The sequence below is a fragment of the Neocloeon triangulifer genome, unplaced genomic scaffold (assembly GCF_031216515.1).
Source record: "Neocloeon triangulifer isolate White Clay Creek 2 clone unplaced genomic scaffold, ASM3121651v1 ptg000010l, whole genome shotgun sequence".
In the NCBI taxonomy this organism is placed as follows: Eukaryota; Metazoa; Arthropoda; class Insecta; order Ephemeroptera; family Baetidae; genus Neocloeon; species Neocloeon triangulifer.
Window position 1 is genome coordinate 1392779 of NW_026775552.1, and position 17474 is coordinate 1410252.

The 17474-nt window shown below is 35.7% G+C and overlaps 2 protein-coding genes and 1 long non-coding RNA gene across 5 annotated transcripts in view; 2 read left to right on the forward strand and 1 right to left on the reverse strand.

Annotated features, from left to right (window-relative positions):
• The window catches only part of LOC132195802 (uncharacterized), a 77861-nt gene that overhangs the window by 41744 nt on the left and 18643 nt on the right, over window positions 1-17474 (reverse strand). The gene's annotated exons all lie outside the window — the stretch shown is intronic.
• LOC132195788 (uncharacterized) lies at window positions 2852-4245 on the forward strand. The gene is made up of 6 exons (XM_059617997.1): window positions 2852-2970; window positions 3156-3211; window positions 3462-3547; window positions 3605-3809; window positions 3865-4002; window positions 4063-4245. The coding sequence occupies exons 1-6, from the start codon at window positions 2910-2912 to the stop codon at window positions 4243-4245; spliced, it is 729 nt and encodes a 242-aa protein (XP_059473980.1). The 5' UTR covers window positions 2852-2909.
• The window catches only part of LOC132195800 (dopamine receptor 2), a 34594-nt gene continuing 32998 nt past the window's right edge, over window positions 15879-17474 (forward strand). Inside the window, exon 1 of the mRNA XM_059618012.1 lies at window positions 15879-16227. Within this exon, the coding sequence (XP_059473995.1) occupies window positions 15970-16227 (258 nt within the window). The 5' untranslated portion in view covers window positions 15879-15969. The remainder of the gene's footprint in view (window positions 16228-17474) is intronic.

Sequence of the window (17474 nt, forward strand, 5' to 3'; positions counted from 1 at the left end):
AAAGAAAATGCATTAAATGTAACAATAAATTATATGACGATATTAGCAAGATATAAGTTACGTACAAATCGGCTCAATTTACGAAATGCTTTTTTAAGCAGGTCTTTCATGGTTTACTATTTTTGGAAGAAAAAAATTAGGTATCAAAATTTGTCACCTATTCAACTGATTCCTTATTATTTAAAACTCTAAATTTATAAACATAAAAAATTATTTTGAAATATTTTAAACCCAATTTCTTGTGCCACTTTAAAAGGAGGTAGAAAACACACATCTTTTTGCGAGAAAGCAGACGTCAATGAAATTAATTTTTTTTTTTTTATTATAATCACTATTTGTCCAAATTTTTACATCACATTGTTTACATACAATTGTTGAAAACATTTATTTGAGAAAAAAGAGAAATTGTTGGACAAAACGGCACCACCACTAGCAAGAATTTTGCGAATTTTGCTAAAACTTCCGAGATAAAAAAACCCATTTATGTTTGGGAATTTCTTTTTTCTTTAGAATTTTTGGAAGAGTTTCTGAAAATTTAGAAAAAAAATTGTCCACAAATTAATAATCAATCTTCTTTTACAGCAATTCCGAAATAATTTAAAGGAGTGCTGACCCCTCGCTTTGACTTTAATTCCTGATTCAATTAAGGGTCCTGATTAAAACCTGAAAAGGGCGGCCGAAAATTCGGCGTTTTCGTTGAGAAATCTCAAAATGAAATTGGGCTGATTGGACTTTTTTTGCGCTTGGTCGCCATCTTGGTCCAACAATCGAAAATGTGAAATTGTTGTTTGCAATTTGGATGGCCGTGACCTGAGCCACGTTAGGTCAAGAAAATACCATGAAAAATAATTGAAAATGAATAAAATTTTGTGAAATCAAAGCTAAAGTGTTGCTTAAAATGACCCTTTAATTAAAATTATTAAATTATTTAGCACACATGAGATATAAAAGGGTTTGCTAAAAGTGCTGCCATTTGAAAACTAATTTTTTTAGAAGCAAAAACTTAATGGGAAATTTGTAGCTAATAAAACGCTCAATCTTTTTGTAACAGTACAAAGTACTGCACGAATTTTTCTTATTTAAGAAAAAATGAAAAATCCAAAAAAATTACATTTTAGGTTAAAGGGAATTTTTTAATATTTTTTTTCGAAATAGCCAATCAATTCAGCATGTCCTTTTTAGTCAAGATCTAAATTTTCGCTAATAAATTCTTGACAGTTAAAAAGTAACATCAAAAAATTTCAAACGGGTCGTGCCCTGTTTTAAGATGAGAGAGTTGTCATTGAATATTTTGATGTTACTTTTTAACTGTCTTGAATTTATTAGCGAAAATTTAGATCTTGACTAAAAAAGACATGCTGAATTGATTGGCTATTTCGAAAAAAATATTAAAAAATTCCCTTTAACCTAAAATGTAATTTTTTTTTTATTTTTCATTTTTTCTTAAATAAGAAAAATTTGTGCAGTACTTTGTACTGTTACAAAAAGAATGAGCGTTTTATTGGCTACAAATTTCCCATTAAGTTTTTGCTTCTAAAAAAATTAGTTTTCAAATGGCAGCACTTTTAGCAAACCCTTTTATATCTCATGTGTGCTAAATAATTTAATAATTTTAATTAAAGGGTCATTTTAAGCAACACTTTAGCTTTGATTTCACAAAATTTTATTCATTTTCAATTATTTTTCATGGTATTTTCTTGACCTAACGTGGCTCAGGTCACGGCCATCCAAATTGCAAACAACAATTTCACATTTTCGATTGTTGGACCAAGATGGCGACCAAGCGCAAAAAAAGTCCAATCAGCCCAATTTCATTTTGAGATTTCTCAACGAAAACGCCGAATTTTCGGCCGCCCTTTTCAGGTTTTAATCAGGACCCTTAATTGAATCAGGAATTAAAGTCAAAGCGAGGGGTCAGCACTCCTTTAAATTTTTGTGGAAATGAGGCTTTGTCAGTTTCTCTACACGTTTGCTTTTCAAAAAGCAAGAATTCAACTCGCAATTAAGTTGCGATAACAAGTGCCTCGATTTTCGAGTCGCACCAACAGGAAATGGGCAATTCATCTTGTCTCAACTTGTGAAAAGGAAGTCGAGGCACTGCTCGTCGTTTCATGCACGCAATCAGTTTTGTAGGAAATTAAAAAAAAAAAAGAAAATTCAAGAAACCGTGAAAATGTTTGACAATTTGACGTGGCCTCTCGAACAATCAAGCACAATTTTGTACTATTTAAATTAATGAAGTACTCGTAGAGGTGCTAAAAACCGTTTTCCGAAACGAATATAATGAGTCAGAAAGTGAAAAATTATGTGCTCTGATTATGCTAATTGAGCAAATTCATGCGAACAATTTATCTAAATCGGTTTCGTTTTATTTTGTTGCTTTGAAAACTCTTTCAATTTTGAATCTGCATTTCCATTTCTTGGCGCTCATCGTCCAGCTAAACCCTCATCTCCTCGGAATTCCGTCTTAAATCAATTCAGCAAAGCTTTTAAACAATTTATTATTTTATTGTGTTGCATCTTACAAAACACACAAACCCTTTTTATATTATGTTTTTGCAAAACTGCTTCCGATTCCAAAGCTAAACCTTGCACATGCTAATCTGTAGAAGTTTCATTCTGCGCTGTAATAATCAAATATTTCATAAATTTAAATTATTTGAATTTTAAAAAGAAACTAAGGAAAAGGAAATAAATTGAAATATTGGACGCACCGGACAAGGCCAAAGATAACGTCTGCCGAGGAAAGCGGAAACAGAGGTCGAACCTTTAACTATGGAGGGGAAAACGCTTATCAATACTTGACGTGCGTGCTTCATATTGTTGAGTTTTTAATTTGCGTGTCACCGTCGAACCTTTAAAAGGACCCAAAGTCGTGGCCGGTCACATTTCAACTTCAACTTTCAAAGATGATGAGTCTGGTTGGAAAACTCGCAGTCTTCGTGTTGGCAGGCGTCGGGTTCGGCACAGGTCAGGCTATCCTTGCAAGGAATTTTCAATAATTTTGCAACGACGAAGTTTTTCAAGATTTACAATATAAGTAACAGTCGCTTTGAAAATTGATTGAATTGTTGAGTTGCTTCAAAATATTTGATGCGTAAATTATTATCTCCATCAGAGCAATTTTAAATTAAACGGAAAAACATTGCACGCAGTTGCTGCCGCAAATGGACCCACAACGGTGCTCGACAATGCAGATTACCCCGGATTGGTAAATATATTTTGCATAAATTTTAAGTAAATTTTCCCACCAATTTTGTAATTAGAAGTGAAATTCTACTTTTGCAAGATAATACTCAGCAATTTGCACAAATCAAAAATATCGAACGTTATTACAACTATTTTTTATTTTTAAATCTTTACTTCAAACATTCATTTCATTTCTTGTTACCAAAATTTTTTAGTCCTTCTACACATCTTTAATTGTTTGAAATATTTCTAATGTTGATGAGAAATTGCAGGTTATGGTGGAGGACGAAAGTCATAATCTGGTGCCAGGAGTGTTCATCTCGCGGCAGTACATCATGTCCAACGCCGACACGCTTTAGTATGACCGTGATTTGATTTACATGGAAATTTGTATTCATTCGAATAATTTTTGAAGCTATTCCGATAAAAAGACAATCACGATCTACGGCTTGCCCGCCCCTGTCACAAACGTCAGAGATTGGAGCGATGACGACGATTGGATCCAGATAATGAAAATATGCTACAAGTTCCCAGGCCCCTTCCAACCCCTGACGCCATCTCTCTATCACGATTTCACCACCAACGTCACCGGCACCGTCGTTTACTACACCCCCAACGGCGTGCGTCCGCCATCTTTCTTTTTGTAACACTTTTTATTCAAATATTTGATTGCAGACGCTGTTCGGACACACGACGGATGTGCTGGCCAACGAAAACTGTCCACAGGCGTACACGGACGCCGGCGATAGCTCGTCTGAATTCAACCCGGACGGATCCAACGCATGCGCCGTCAACGACGCCACCGATTGTTCGGTATACCCTTGCATTGAGAATTGAAATTATGTTTGTGAACAATTTTTGAAAATGTTTCAGTACGACAACGATCCCGTTTACGACATAGTTCCTGCCTTGCTGATCAACGGAGTGCTGGTGGCGTTCGTCAACTGGGTCGATTGCAGCAGCGTCTCTGGCCTCTACAATGGCGTGACAGAATTCTTCCCGGTTCAACACTACAGGACTTTCATTCTGGACACCGTGCCTGATGCTATACCTTAATGCGGCCACGTCCGGCCAGAAAAAAAAAACACTTTTCTCTCTTGCATTGGTGTGGAAATTTAATAAAATCGATTGGAATTAAAAAAAATGATTGATGAGCCTTGATTTGGAGCGCCCTAGATTATATTCCGTTGCCTTTGTGTGCGACAAAAATATTAAAAATAACAATGAATTCACGTTGAAATGAGGTTTTCTCTGGGTTTAATTGCAAATAAATTTTGACCCCTCCTTTTCGTCGATGGCTAAATAATATCTGAATCATTCTTTTTTTTTAATCTGAGAAAAGCGTTAAATTCTTTACAAAATTCAATAAATGTACTGCCTAGCTTTACTTCCTTTTGTGTACAGAGTCATATTCACAAGAGACAAGGAAACTTAATTGCAATGAAAACTCAGGTTTTGATTTTGTAAAATAAATGTATCCCCTTGTTCATTAATCATTCAAAGCAGGGTTTCTGAGCATGAGCTGCTCTCGAGCAAGATTGAGCAAAATTTTGCTCTCGAGCACCATTGAGCACTCCTGTAGTGAGCATGCTCGCGAGCAGACGCAGGTGAGCATTCTGAAGGTGAGCAGGAGCAGAAATTAGGGAGCACTTTTTAGGAGTGAGCAGGAGCAAGAGTAAATTAATTTGAGCACCTGAAAATTTTTGTGCTCAGAAACCATGATTCAAAGCGAAGGTAATCAAAAATCAAGGAATCTCTGCAAACTCCTTATAGTGGCGAGGTCAAATTAAGTCTATATAACAATGTTAGCCACGATTTGCGATAAATTTTTAACTTCATTGTTGTCTAGGATTCTTGAAATAAGCGAATAAAATGCAAAATAAATGCAGTTTGAACGAAATTTGCAGAATTCAAGCCAACCACCTGAAATCTGCTTTTTTTTCATTTATTCTGATATATATGCTTCATTATTGGTAATTATTTGAGTTTTTCCCCTTTCAGGTTGCCGCAAACGAGCACGCCACAAGCAATTAATTTTGCTTCCAAGCGAGTGATAAATTAAAGAGGCGCTTTTTATCGTTTTGCGTCAAACGAGCGTACGCTGGAAAGTTTCGAAACTCTCGCAGGAGGAAATATTTAACAATTTAACAGTGAAATTTTAAATGCAATCTGCATTGAGACGGATACTCGGTTCATCTCTGTTTTTCAATTTGCAGATTTTTTATTAATTATTTTTTTTTAACGAACGCTCTTTTCCAAATTAATCAACAACTCGATTTATATTCTGTATTTTAAATGAAGACGACATTTAGCAGAACCGTCTAAGCACTCTTCCGCACCTAATTATTACATCGCTAGGTTTTACAGAGATTTCTAGCTTTGTTTCATTTTATCTGAGTTTTAAAATAATAAGTAAATAATTATTTTATAGACTTGAGATTTTGAAAGGGAATTGAAAATTAAATGAATTTATTTTTGGGAATGAAAAAGTCGGACTTGTTCATGATCATCTCCTCGAGTGTCAATATCTTCAAACGAATTTATTTTCATCATTACAATAGAAGAATTCACTCCGTTTCAAATGAATTTAATTGAAATTGAAATCATTTTATTTTGATAATTTGTGATATTCTTTAGAATTCAGTTCAATAAATTTAATCATTCTATACATTTAAGTAAAATTATTGGTCTCAGCATGAAATGGAATTTTTAATAAAAACCTGAGATTCTGGCAATTATCTTATTTTTCTATCCAACTATACGTGCCCAAAATGCCTGAACTTTGAGAACAATTTCCGGTAACAGAGAAATCTTGTTTGGCGTTTTGACTTTTTGAGGAAACGAGTTGGTCGGTCGTTTTTTTAAAAAGCAAGTTGCGATATCAAGTTTCCCTCGCTGCACCGACCTGAAAAAAAGGCAATTAATTTTGTGTCCACGTGCAAACGAGTTCAACGCGCTGCTTTTCGTTTTGTCAGTTTCGCGTTTTGAAGAAGAGAAAAAATGCTGTTTAATAAAATAACCAAAAACTTTGGTTATTTGAAAATTTGGCTCGGCATCTCCCAACGATCACCTGAAATTATTTCTCAATTGTTCCAGTTCACATAACATAAAAATGTGTGCGATTCTTCCGGTTTTCACATCCCATGCCCAAAGTTGAAGTTAGCCGGTTCAGATTTTCATAGCATGGCAACCATGACTCTGACGCAACACCCCTAAATTATTTTGAAAAAATTTCCAAAATTGTAGGTTTTAAAGGACATTTTGAAAAAATAAAAAAACCATTTATTTTTCAAGTCGCCGAGGGTGGATCTAGGGGTGAAGGGATAAAAATCACTATTCACAAAAACTAGCTAGAAATGCTCAGAATGACCTGTCCGAGATTTGTAGATGGTCGCCAGAAACCATGAATTTTTTTTCAAGTCCCAAGGGTGGATCTAGGGGTGAGGGGGTAAAAATCACTGTTCGCCAAAACTAGCTAGAAATGCTCAGAAACAAAATTCCTTCCATTTTTAGTTTTGATAATCGGTAGAATATTTAGTGTGCTAGTTATAAATTGGCTACGAACCTACCCAGGCGATAATTTTGCACAATTTCTCTGGAAATAAATTGTCAACCGCGCCCGTCAACGAAAATTGATTTTGTTGATTCTTTACAATAATGAGAGTTGAAATGAAAATTGTAGAAATTGAATAAACTGCCAACATTGAATGTGCACGTGGCCTGAAAAGACCTTTTTAATTTCAAAATGGAAAACGGCGAAGTTACGGTGGCTGCGTCGCAAGTGCTGAGACGAAAAGGGAGGATCAGACGAGAAACAGTCAAATTTATGCAACCCGAGCCCAGCAGGTGGTTCGCGCGCGTCTCGTTTTGTTACCCTTTCGCTAACGACGCCTCCTCCGACGAATATACCAAATTGCCCTCCCATCTTTCTCTCTCGTGCAATTTCACTCTCTCCTGCAGAAAGCAAATAAATTTTCCACAGAAAAAAGTACATCTCTGGAACAAAAGCAATCGATGCCAGCTGCTCAACGCAATCCTTGCTTCTATGGCAGCGATTTTTCATCACCCCCTTTGCTGCATTCCATTGCGAAATTCTTCCGATCTAATTAAACGGCCGCTTTTCCGGATAAATTAATTCATGAGAGGGGCCGCGTGCGAGTGAAGGCCAATTACAAACCATCAAAACCAAGATCAGAGGAACCAGTTCCGCCTCGCTTGAACAAAATTCAGTAATAAAAGAGAATGGTCAGGATTTTATTTTTCAAATTTATTTGCATTCAAAGAATAATTTCGGACTAAAATTCATTCAAATTTGAAATCAACCTTAATAATTGTTTTGAATTTCACTAGAGTTACTTTGACTCGCTAATTACATAAAATTTTGAAATCACAACGACTTTTTATTCAAATTAACTTTTGTTTCAGGAGGATCTAAAAAATAGGACAGGATCGCAGAACCTGATTGTGAAATCAGAAGAAATTTTTTAAAGATTTACGTAAAGAACAGTTGAAAGTTAAGTTCAAGCATTCCAAATCGACTCTCAGAATTTGAAACTAGAAATACGAAACAGATTTTCTAAAAATTTGGCGAAATTTTCCAGTCTTACATATAAAGATTGAACCTTTTTGGTAAAAATTTCCACTGCTGAAATCGATTCGTCGTGATATGACCTTTCCAACGATGCGTCACGCGTCACTCTTGATAGTTTAAAGCTTGCAAGAATTTGGTGGAGGGGGAACCGTTTAGACCAGTCAAACGCTTGATTCTTGTAACCGTTGCTTCTCATTAAATCTCAATGTGATCTTGGTCTCTTTTGTCACAATTCACCTTTAGAAAAATGCATGTTGCAATTATATACCAGCAAAAATTTATTCTTTATATTTGTCAGTTTTTTTTAAAACCGACTTATTGTTTAAAAAAAAGCTATTTCACATTGATATTAAGGCAAATTCTCTGTAAAAGGAAAACTAATTTCCAGGCACAATTGTAAAGAAGAGATAAAGTAGTTTGTAAGAATAAGTTCACTGTGATATAATTTAAAAAAATCTTATCACTTGTCTCTCTTTAGGATTAAAAATAAATGATTTTTCCTTATATGATTCTGGGAAAGAGAAATTAAACGTCTTCGCGAATCAAAAAGAAAAACAATTTGCAGAAAAATCATTCCAACTCGGCTTTAGCTCGGATCTAATCGCATCAAAAAACACGCGCATGCTTCTTCGTAAAGGTTTCCTTTTCACATCGGAGCCTAATTCGGTCTATTTTTCCTCCTCTTCACATGTACGAGTGCAGAGCTGCTGCCTTGTTCATATGTAAATATGGATATGCCGGGGCAGAAAAGCCATTGTAGTCGGAGCTCGGTGCAAAAATAATGGAGCCTGATGACGCCACCAAAAAAAGGGAGGGGAGAAAAAAAGAGGCTCTCTCATCTCAAAATATTCATGCACGTCTGCGGAAGTATCAAAACAACATTTCATCTAAAGCCGCGATCAACTTCTGCTTTCCTGCATCGCCAACATTGTCCGTCGGAAACAAAAATAAAGAGGATGAATTTTTTTTATTTCCGTCACTTTTGCAGTTGTTTAGTTCTCAAGAGTTTGTCAAACACTTCTTATAATAAAAAAAAAAAATGATTATACAAACAATGAATTCATAATATTTTTACTCCAAATGTTGAAATTTTCTTTACAAATATAACTGTTTAAATAAATTTGTGATAAATTTCGGCGAGGACAGAAGTTGATTTTTCATTTGCAACTCAAAAAAACTACAAGGTATTTTAAAAAAAGTAAAAAGTGAGTAATTTTTTGAAAGCCAATTCAGCAAAATTCTACTGAAGAAATTCAAATTTGAGAAATAAAAACTCATTTTTATAAATTGCTCCTACTTTTCATTAAGAATTTAATATTGTCCTTTTGATCCTTTTAATCCAAATTCATATTTTGGTCGGAATGAACTAAAAATAAAAAGTGAATTGAAAGAGAGATAAATTCAGCAGTAGACAAAAAAAATAATCAGGAGAAAGTTTAATCAAATAATTTAACGATTTGGTTGGCGAAATTAACTTGGCTGAAAAATTTCAATCGATTTTGCGGCCGGCGCGGGTGATTGAAGTGTTGCTTCAGAAAACAAGAGACTGTTAATTAATTAGCAGAGAGCGAATATCCAGCGGGTTTTATCGAACAATCGACAAGAAACTCTTCATGCAATTTGCAGCTTCCAATTTCTGAGTTTTATGAAACGAATCAAGCTTTTGATCTCGATTTACAGTTGAAAGGCCGCCGAAAAACGCAGAGATCGTTACCCAAAATCAATAGCAACAGTTTTCGCTGGGCAAAGTTTTGCAATCGCCGCACCAGAATGTGAAACAGAATCCCTTTTAGATAAAACTTCTCTCGGGGAGATGAAACTTTGCTGATGAAATCAAACTGCGCTCTTCGGCGGGGTTTCAATCAATCTCGTTTGCGCGGCCAAATTCCCTGGAAATTCACCTTCGCTATATCTGATGACCTGCATAATTTACCGGCCACCATTTTTTCTACAGTTTGAATGTGATAAAAATACCGAGAAACAAATTTTGGGTTCAAAAGTTATTCGAATTCAATTATGCACTTTAGGAGCAAATTATATTGGCCGGGTCCGAAATGTCAAAATCCTGATCTGAATCCCGGAATGAAATCCCGGTTTTCAAATCCTGATCTTTTTGTGGAATTAAGGTTTACAGATTTTTACCGTGGATCACTCAAAGATATTCGAGATCAACTTTTTCGAGTACCAGCACCAGAAATTTGCATTCCACCGCAGTAGGCCGACTTTGTTTTGGTTGCGTTTTGCCACCCAACTCGCCTCACTTGCCGACGCGGTTGATGTGACGCACGACAGGTGGCTCTGTCAGCAGCCGGCTGAAATCACCCACCACAGGGTAGCGAGTTTCATCGTTAAATTTTGAAAATTTTCTTTTCTTTTTTAAATTATAATAATTGAAAAATTCTTTCTCTTGCTAGAACTAGAAACCATAAATTTTGGATCCAGTTTAAACATTCTGGCCATCATCTGGCCAATATTGCCTATTGCCTAATTTTCTTTTTCTTCCGCACCCAAAAAAAATTTCGTTTTTGATCTACTCCAGACCGCTCCAGACCGTTAGAAAAGTAAGAAAAAAAATTAAAATAAAAAACAAAAAAATTCGTCAACCGAGGCTCACTGCGGCGGATGGGGTCTTTTTGGCCTCGGAAGTTTTTGCAAAATTTTTGCTAGTGGTGGTGCCGTTTTGTCCAACAATTTCTGTTTTTTTCCAAATAAATGTTTTCAACAATTTATATGTTAAACAATGTGATGTAACAATTTTGACAAATAAACAACAATAATAATTTTGATAATTTTTTATTTTTATGTATCATGCAATTTTTGTTCGTGGAAATATATTTTCACGATACATAAATATTAAAATTATCAAAATTTTTTTGTTTTTAATTTTAATTTTTTTTCTTACTTTTCTAACGGTCTGGAGTAGACCAAAAACGAAATTTTTTTGGGTGCGGAAGAAAAAGAAAATTAGGCAATAGGCAATATTGGCCAGATGATGGCCAGAATGTTTAAACTGGATCCAAAATTTATGGTTTCTAGTTCTAGCAAGAGAAAGAATTTTTCAATTATTATAATTTAAAAAAGAAAAGAAAATTTTCAAAATTTAACGATGAAACTCGCTACCCTGTGGTGGGTGATTTCAGCCGGCTGCTGACAGAGCCACCTGTCGTGCGTCACATCAACCGCGTCGGCAAGTGAGGCGAGTTGGGTGGCAAAACGCAACCAAAACAAAGTCGGCCTACTGCGGTGGAATGCAAATTTCTGGTGCTGGTACTCGAAAAAGTTGATCTCGAATATCTTTGAGTGATACACGGTAAAAATCTGTAAACCTTAATTCCACAAAAAGATCAGGATTTGAAAACCGGGATTTCATTCCGGGATTCAGATCAGGATTTGACATTTCGGACCCGGCCATTGTATAAATTTTTTAAATTTGGTGGGAATTTGAAGTTATTTTTAAAAGAATTCTGGTTTTACAAAAAGTAATTTGGTGCAAATTAAAAGGCTTTGGACAATTTGTCTCGCTTAAAAGTTGGCAACTCTTCTTGAAAAAGTTTTGCGCTAATCTTCATAATTGTTGAAAAGTCTCGTTCTTTGTGGGTCCGCCGGGGCTTTTCATCCTTTCTGGAAATTGCATTCAACAAGCTATGAAATTCCACGTGGAAACGACCATGTTCCTTTGAAAAGCGCCACTTCAAAGCATAAGTTTGGTCTTCAATTTCGGCCAATTCAAAAGTACAAACCACTAATTCACAGAGATATGAATTGGGCTTTTCGTCACAGGCCAAAATTAATTCGCAACACGTGCACATGCAAATAATGAAAACGGACCAAATTGATCACGCTTCGAGAAACGATCTTCTTGTTGCTTGATTTCCTCGTTATTTCAGGGACCATAATATGCATATTATGCAATTAATTTCGCTCTCGGGAAAGTAAAGGAACGGGAACTTTTGATAAACTATAGTTTTTTTTTTAAACCAAATACCGACAATTTGATCAAATCCTTTATCCTCAGGTTGTGTATATGAAAAAAAAATATCAAAATTGTTAATTTCTGCAAGCCCTGGCGAGACTTCTTTTCCCTCTTTTAATTGGTTGCCACCGCCTCTGGGGATGAAATTATCTCCTGCGCCTCCTCCGCGCTGTCAATTTCGCTCCTTTCATAAAAATTATATTCAAGCACGAGGTCGTGGCTGGTTTTGATAAAAAAAAAATGTTGATCGGCGGATGACACGTGCGGCTGATCCATAATTAACAAGCCACAAGGAAAGTAAAGTTGCCGATACTCAATTTGCGCTGGAATAATTAATAATTTTTTGTTTTACGAAAATGATATTAAAAATTAAACCATTAAATTTCATCAAATATTTCAGAAGTTTCTTCTTTCCTCCGTCGGTTTTTTTGATAATATGTTTTTTAGAAATCTCTCAATTTTTGTTACACAAAAAGTTGGCTGCGTTGAAAAGTTTTCGACGAAATTACGAAATCGCCCTCACATCCGTTCCTCCTCTCATTCAAAATAAGTTTGCATAACTTTCTCGCTGTTCCATAAAAAGGCGCGATCCACATTTGAAACCTGTTGAGGTTTTCTTCTCACGAAATATTGCAGAATCGAGCAAAACGTTTCTTTAATGCAACAGGAAAACTGGATTTACAATTTTTTCCTCTTGCAGCGGCAGGAAAAATGTAATAATTGAATCATCTTGAGCTTGGCGCGCGTTTTATTAAATTCTTCTCAGAGCAAGGGAAAAAAGCTTTCCAATCAATCGTGTTTTTTTTTCTGATTTCCTGCTGATTTCTAATCTGATTCGCTGCTAATGCGCAGAAATTGATCAGAAAAGATTACAAAGCCGAGATCAACAGAGAAGAAAGATGAGCAAAGCTGGAACTTTTAAAATGATTCATTTGATTTTGAACAATTGAGTTTGGATAAATTCATGTCAAATTACAATATTTTTTATGGAAATTTGTTTTAAATTAAAAAAAGTGTCTTTGTACACCGAACAGTAGAAATTAATTTCAAAAACATTTCATTTTGTAAAATGACGCATGGTAAAGTGGTTTGGCAGGGCCAAAGTTGCTCCTCAGAGAGATCGTTTGATTAGACGTGTCCTCGCCGCCGCCAGCTGCAGCGCTCGAGGGAAAAGTTTGACGTTTGGAAAAAAAGCCGCTTCTGCCCATCCGCGAATTATGAATTCCGCCGCAAGTGCGGTGGAATAAAAATTGGCGCTTCGTGTCGGTTCACGGAGCAAAAATTCAGGACCAATTAATCCGATGATTTATTTCTGAAAATATAATTCTCACCTGCTGCTCCATTATTGCGCCAAGCCCGTGGGAAAAATGAAACGAAAGCTGATTGAAAACTCGACTGCGAAATGAAAATAAAATCCATTCATCAAAATTTTAATACTTATCCGTCGCGGAATTAAATTCTCATTCAAATTTCACCCTTTTCATCTGTAAAGGTTCAAAAATTTTGATTCTGATTAAACGTGGAATTTACTAGAGTCAAAATTTGAATTGATCAAATAAACTAAAATAACTTTGATCGGATTTACAATATTTTTTTATCAATTTGAATCTTGTCACGATTTTTGTTGCAAATGCAGCTCTATCAATTTATAAAATGTGACGACTTTTGTGCAACGTTTGAAATGTGAGAGACGCCGGAGCTTGTTATGGTGGCAAAACCCCAACTCGTCGCCATTATAATCCCATTAGCCGGCGCGTTTGACACAATCCGACAGATATTTCGCACCCCCAAATCCGTTTTGTGCGCGCCAATCTTTGCTGCCGATTTTATTTGGCGCGACAAACGAGCAAAGTTTGCATCCTGACGCGAAGCTCGTCCTGGCGAGATGAAAAATTATTCGAACGAAAAACGTATTCTCGCGAGGAACAGAGACAGACCGGCGCATTTAATAAGTTTTAATGGCTTTTCGCTACACAAATGTGCAAAATGCGAGTCACAAAAATTGCTCATTCGAATGGAAATGGAGCAACAATCGTCAATAATCATTTGCCAGATTTAAAAACAAAAATTGTTGGAATATGTGAGGGTTATTTTCGGTTTTGTCTGGTTTAAATTTCTTTCCATATGTGAAGCAACACAAAAATGGGGAAAGGCAAAATTTACAATTCAAATCTGACCGAAACTTTTTATACTTTTTAGTCTGAATAGGCAATTTTTTTTTTAAATGAACCCGTTTTCTCAAACTTCCGTTACAAATTTAATTGATTTTCAATTTAAACTTATTCAAATTTTGAGCCTCGCAAGAGGAATGGTAAAAAATTTTGATTTTGTTCTAATTCCCTCAATTCTCATATTCGAATCCGTCCGTAAAATTTTTCTGCACCGTCACGTTGAGAAATGGAAAAATTCACTTGGCAATGCAACCTGCTGGGCTCGAAAATGACGCGGGTTGCCCATCTTCCGATGTCGCTCCAAATTTCTGCAACTCGATCAAAATTAGCAGCAAAAAGGGGAAAACTGGAGCGTGAGTTTCGCCGGATTAAAATCAACGTAGCTCTTTTTGTTTGGCCGCAATTTGCACGCGATACGAAGCATTAAACGCGAGCCAGGTATAAATAATTGAATGAAAAAGCTCTCATTTCAATGCGTGGCGATGCAGCCAATTGCTAATTATTTTCCCAGCTCCAACAATTTCCCATTCATGAGAATGCTTTATTCAATTTTTATTTGCGAAATCTCGCTTTAAAGAGGAGCATCCTTTCAGAATCATACAAAAACATATTTGCTTTAATTTCCTGAAGCACAAAAAAAGAAGACTCTTTATTATATTTAATTGTAATTTACTTTGCAGGTATTTCCAGCACCTGATTTTTGCTAAAAACAAAAGTTTTGATCTAAAATTCAGATGCAAAATTTGCCAAATTCATTTGCTCGGATGAGTCGTTAGTGTGTCGTCGGATGATTAAACAAACCGAGAGAGCGACTGTAATGTTGATTTGCTAACGAGCGAGCAAACGTTTGTCTCGTTCCGTCTATCTGGAGAGAGAGCAAAAGTGAGCAAAAAACGGTGGCAAGGAAGTTTGCGACGAAACCATGAAAGCGGTTAAAGCACGTTCGCGCTCCACCAAATGAAATAATGATGAGATGCACCACCATTTTCAAACTTTAAATGTGAATTTTAAACGTCGGCCAAAAAATTATGCAGTTTTATTTACTTTTCGTACTTACTTTCGCTCTTTATTTTAAAGGGTTTAAAAATTTTCGTTTCTTTGAGGGTCAATCTTGGTACGGATGGATCCGATTTTGCGCACCCTTCAAAATGATACTCTATTTATCACTTCTGTATCACTCCATCCGCATCCAAAAGCAAAAAAAATAAATTCCGAAAGGCCGCCATCTTGGATTTTTGGGTCTTTTTTGTTTTGCAAGGCAAATCAATAGTTCCAATTGTTCTGAAAATTAAGTAATGATGACAAAGCAATTAATAATGATTTGCCTTAAAAAACCAGGAAACCCCAAAATCCAAGATGGCGCCCGCACGGACATTCGTTTTTCGGCTTTCGCATGAAGACGGAGTGCCATAGGAGTGATGACTATGGTATCATTTTGAAGGGCGTGCAAAATCTGAAGCATTGGTACCAGGATTTAACCTCCTCAAAACATAACCATACAAGGCCTTTAAGCTTTTCCGCTTAACTAAAAAGCTGGAAATTAATTGAAAATTAAACCAAAATTGGCTAGTAACAAGAACAGATGAAATATAATAACAAAATGAAATGGTTTTCTGGAACTGTTTAAAAATAAAGACAGAAAAGATGAAAATAAATTGCAAACTGATAAGTAAGCCATTATTTGGAATATTGTTTTTAGACTCTCGTCTCTCCCATTTACATGAGATCAGAGTATTATAAAAAAATGAGAACTTTCTAAGAATATATTAAACTTGTCGCATCTGAAGGCAATCTCGCTGAAAATGGAAACAATTTTTTTTTATAAAATTGAAAAGACATTTGGCATAAACTTTGCTCGCGAGTGGTGTCGGAGGGCGCAGCCGCGCTTGGTCTTGGTTCGGATCTGGGGTCGGGTCGGCAGTCGCGGTTGGAAAGGCGGCGGAGAAAGAGCGCCTGCCGGTCGGACGACGCAACCCGCCGGTCCCGCGAGTGCCGCGAGTTGCCGACGTTTCGAAATTGTGAGTTTTGTCAAAAAATGTGAGGAGATGAACGCGTCGTGGGTGAACGGGAGCGCCAACGAGACGGCGGCGTCGGCCGAGGACGACGTCTATGTGGACAACGTCGTGCTGGCCACCGTGTTGTTGCTGTTCTCGGCGGCGACCGTGCTGGGCAACGGGCTGGTGATCGCGGCCGTGGTGCGCGAACGCTACCTCCACACGGCCACCAACTTCTTCATCCTCTCGCTCGCCGTCGCCGACTGCCTCGTCGGACTCGTCGTCATGCCCTTCAGCGCGCTCTACGAGGTACAACAACGTCAACAACCACTTTTTTTTCATTAAGGACTCCTTATTGATATAGTCAAATCAAGTCTTTACAACAATGGTGATTAAAATTTCCAATTGTCTTTCAACAATCGCAAAAATCTGTTTATATTGTTGTAAGGACTTGATTTGACTATGTCAATAAGAAGTCCTTAATGAAATCAAATTTTGAGGCAGTAGAACATTTGAAGAATTCTAAAAGTTTCGCAACAATGAAACGAGATTTGATTGTTGCTCAATCTCATCACCAACAATGATGATGTTTTGTTTTTATTCTTTTTGGAACGGTTTTTTAATTACACTTTCTATCAAACTCGAATAAAAGCCTCCACACGCCGTTTTTTGGAAAATAAATGCAAATTTTATCCAACATTGTTGCAACAAACTTGATTTGACCTTGTCTATGAGGAGAATAGTCTTTTAAGCTTTAAATTTATTTAGATACTAATTAAAGGTAAATTTGATTTTGAAGCATTACATAATGAATAAATAAGTAAATTTGTAGGATTTTTTTAAACTGCTGCTATGTAATTGAGAAATTAGTTAAATTTATTATAAACTTTACATAAACGATTCTTAATTTCAATTAAATTTAGTCTCTAGTCATTCATTTTAATTAAATGATAATAATCTCTTGAAACATTTTCATTTTGCAAATTATTGAGACGATTACAACTACTTAAAACTCTCAAGCATACATTGAAATCATTACTATTTAAGTAAATTTTTAAGCAAAATTCCAGCAAACTTAAATTTCTAAATGTGTTCAGAATTATGAAATGAATAACAACAACAAAACTCCTAAAAACAAAATAGTTTTTCATTTTGTAAAACAATTAAATCTTTTGGAATTAAAATCAAACGCATAATGTTTTTTAAATTTATTTTCACGCTTGATTTTGAGAAACATGAAAATAAACTAAAATGACTAAATTATTTGGAAAATGATCTGAATCAGCTGTGGAAGAAGAAAAAAAAAAAAAACGAGAAATTGTATGCCAAAAGATTATGCGCTTAATTTGCTGAGATTCCAAGAGCTATAAATATAATAAAATGACCAGTCTAACAATTTTGAGACAAAGGAATAAACAACAGGTAAGAGGTTTATTATAATTAATATTATATTGAATTGAAAAGATGAACAACAACCACAAATTCCATCAAGAAAAATATATTTTTTGTACAAACACAAATCATTCAATGTGATTGAAATTTGAACTTTATAAAGT

Excerpts from the sequence above, each read along its gene's own strand:
- LOC132195788 (XM_059617997.1), top strand. The coding sequence starts at position 2,910 with ATGATGAGTCTGGTTGGAAAACTCGCAGTCTTCGTGTTGGCAGGCGTC. Across the intron at positions 2,971-3,155 it reads AGGCGTCGGGTTCGGCACAG|TTGCTGCCGCAAATGGACCC; the intron begins GTCAGGCTATCC and ends CATTGCACGCAG. Across the intron at positions 4,003-4,062 it reads ACGACGCCACCGATTGTTCG|TACGACAACGATCCCGTTTA; the intron begins GTATACCCTTGC and ends AAAATGTTTCAG.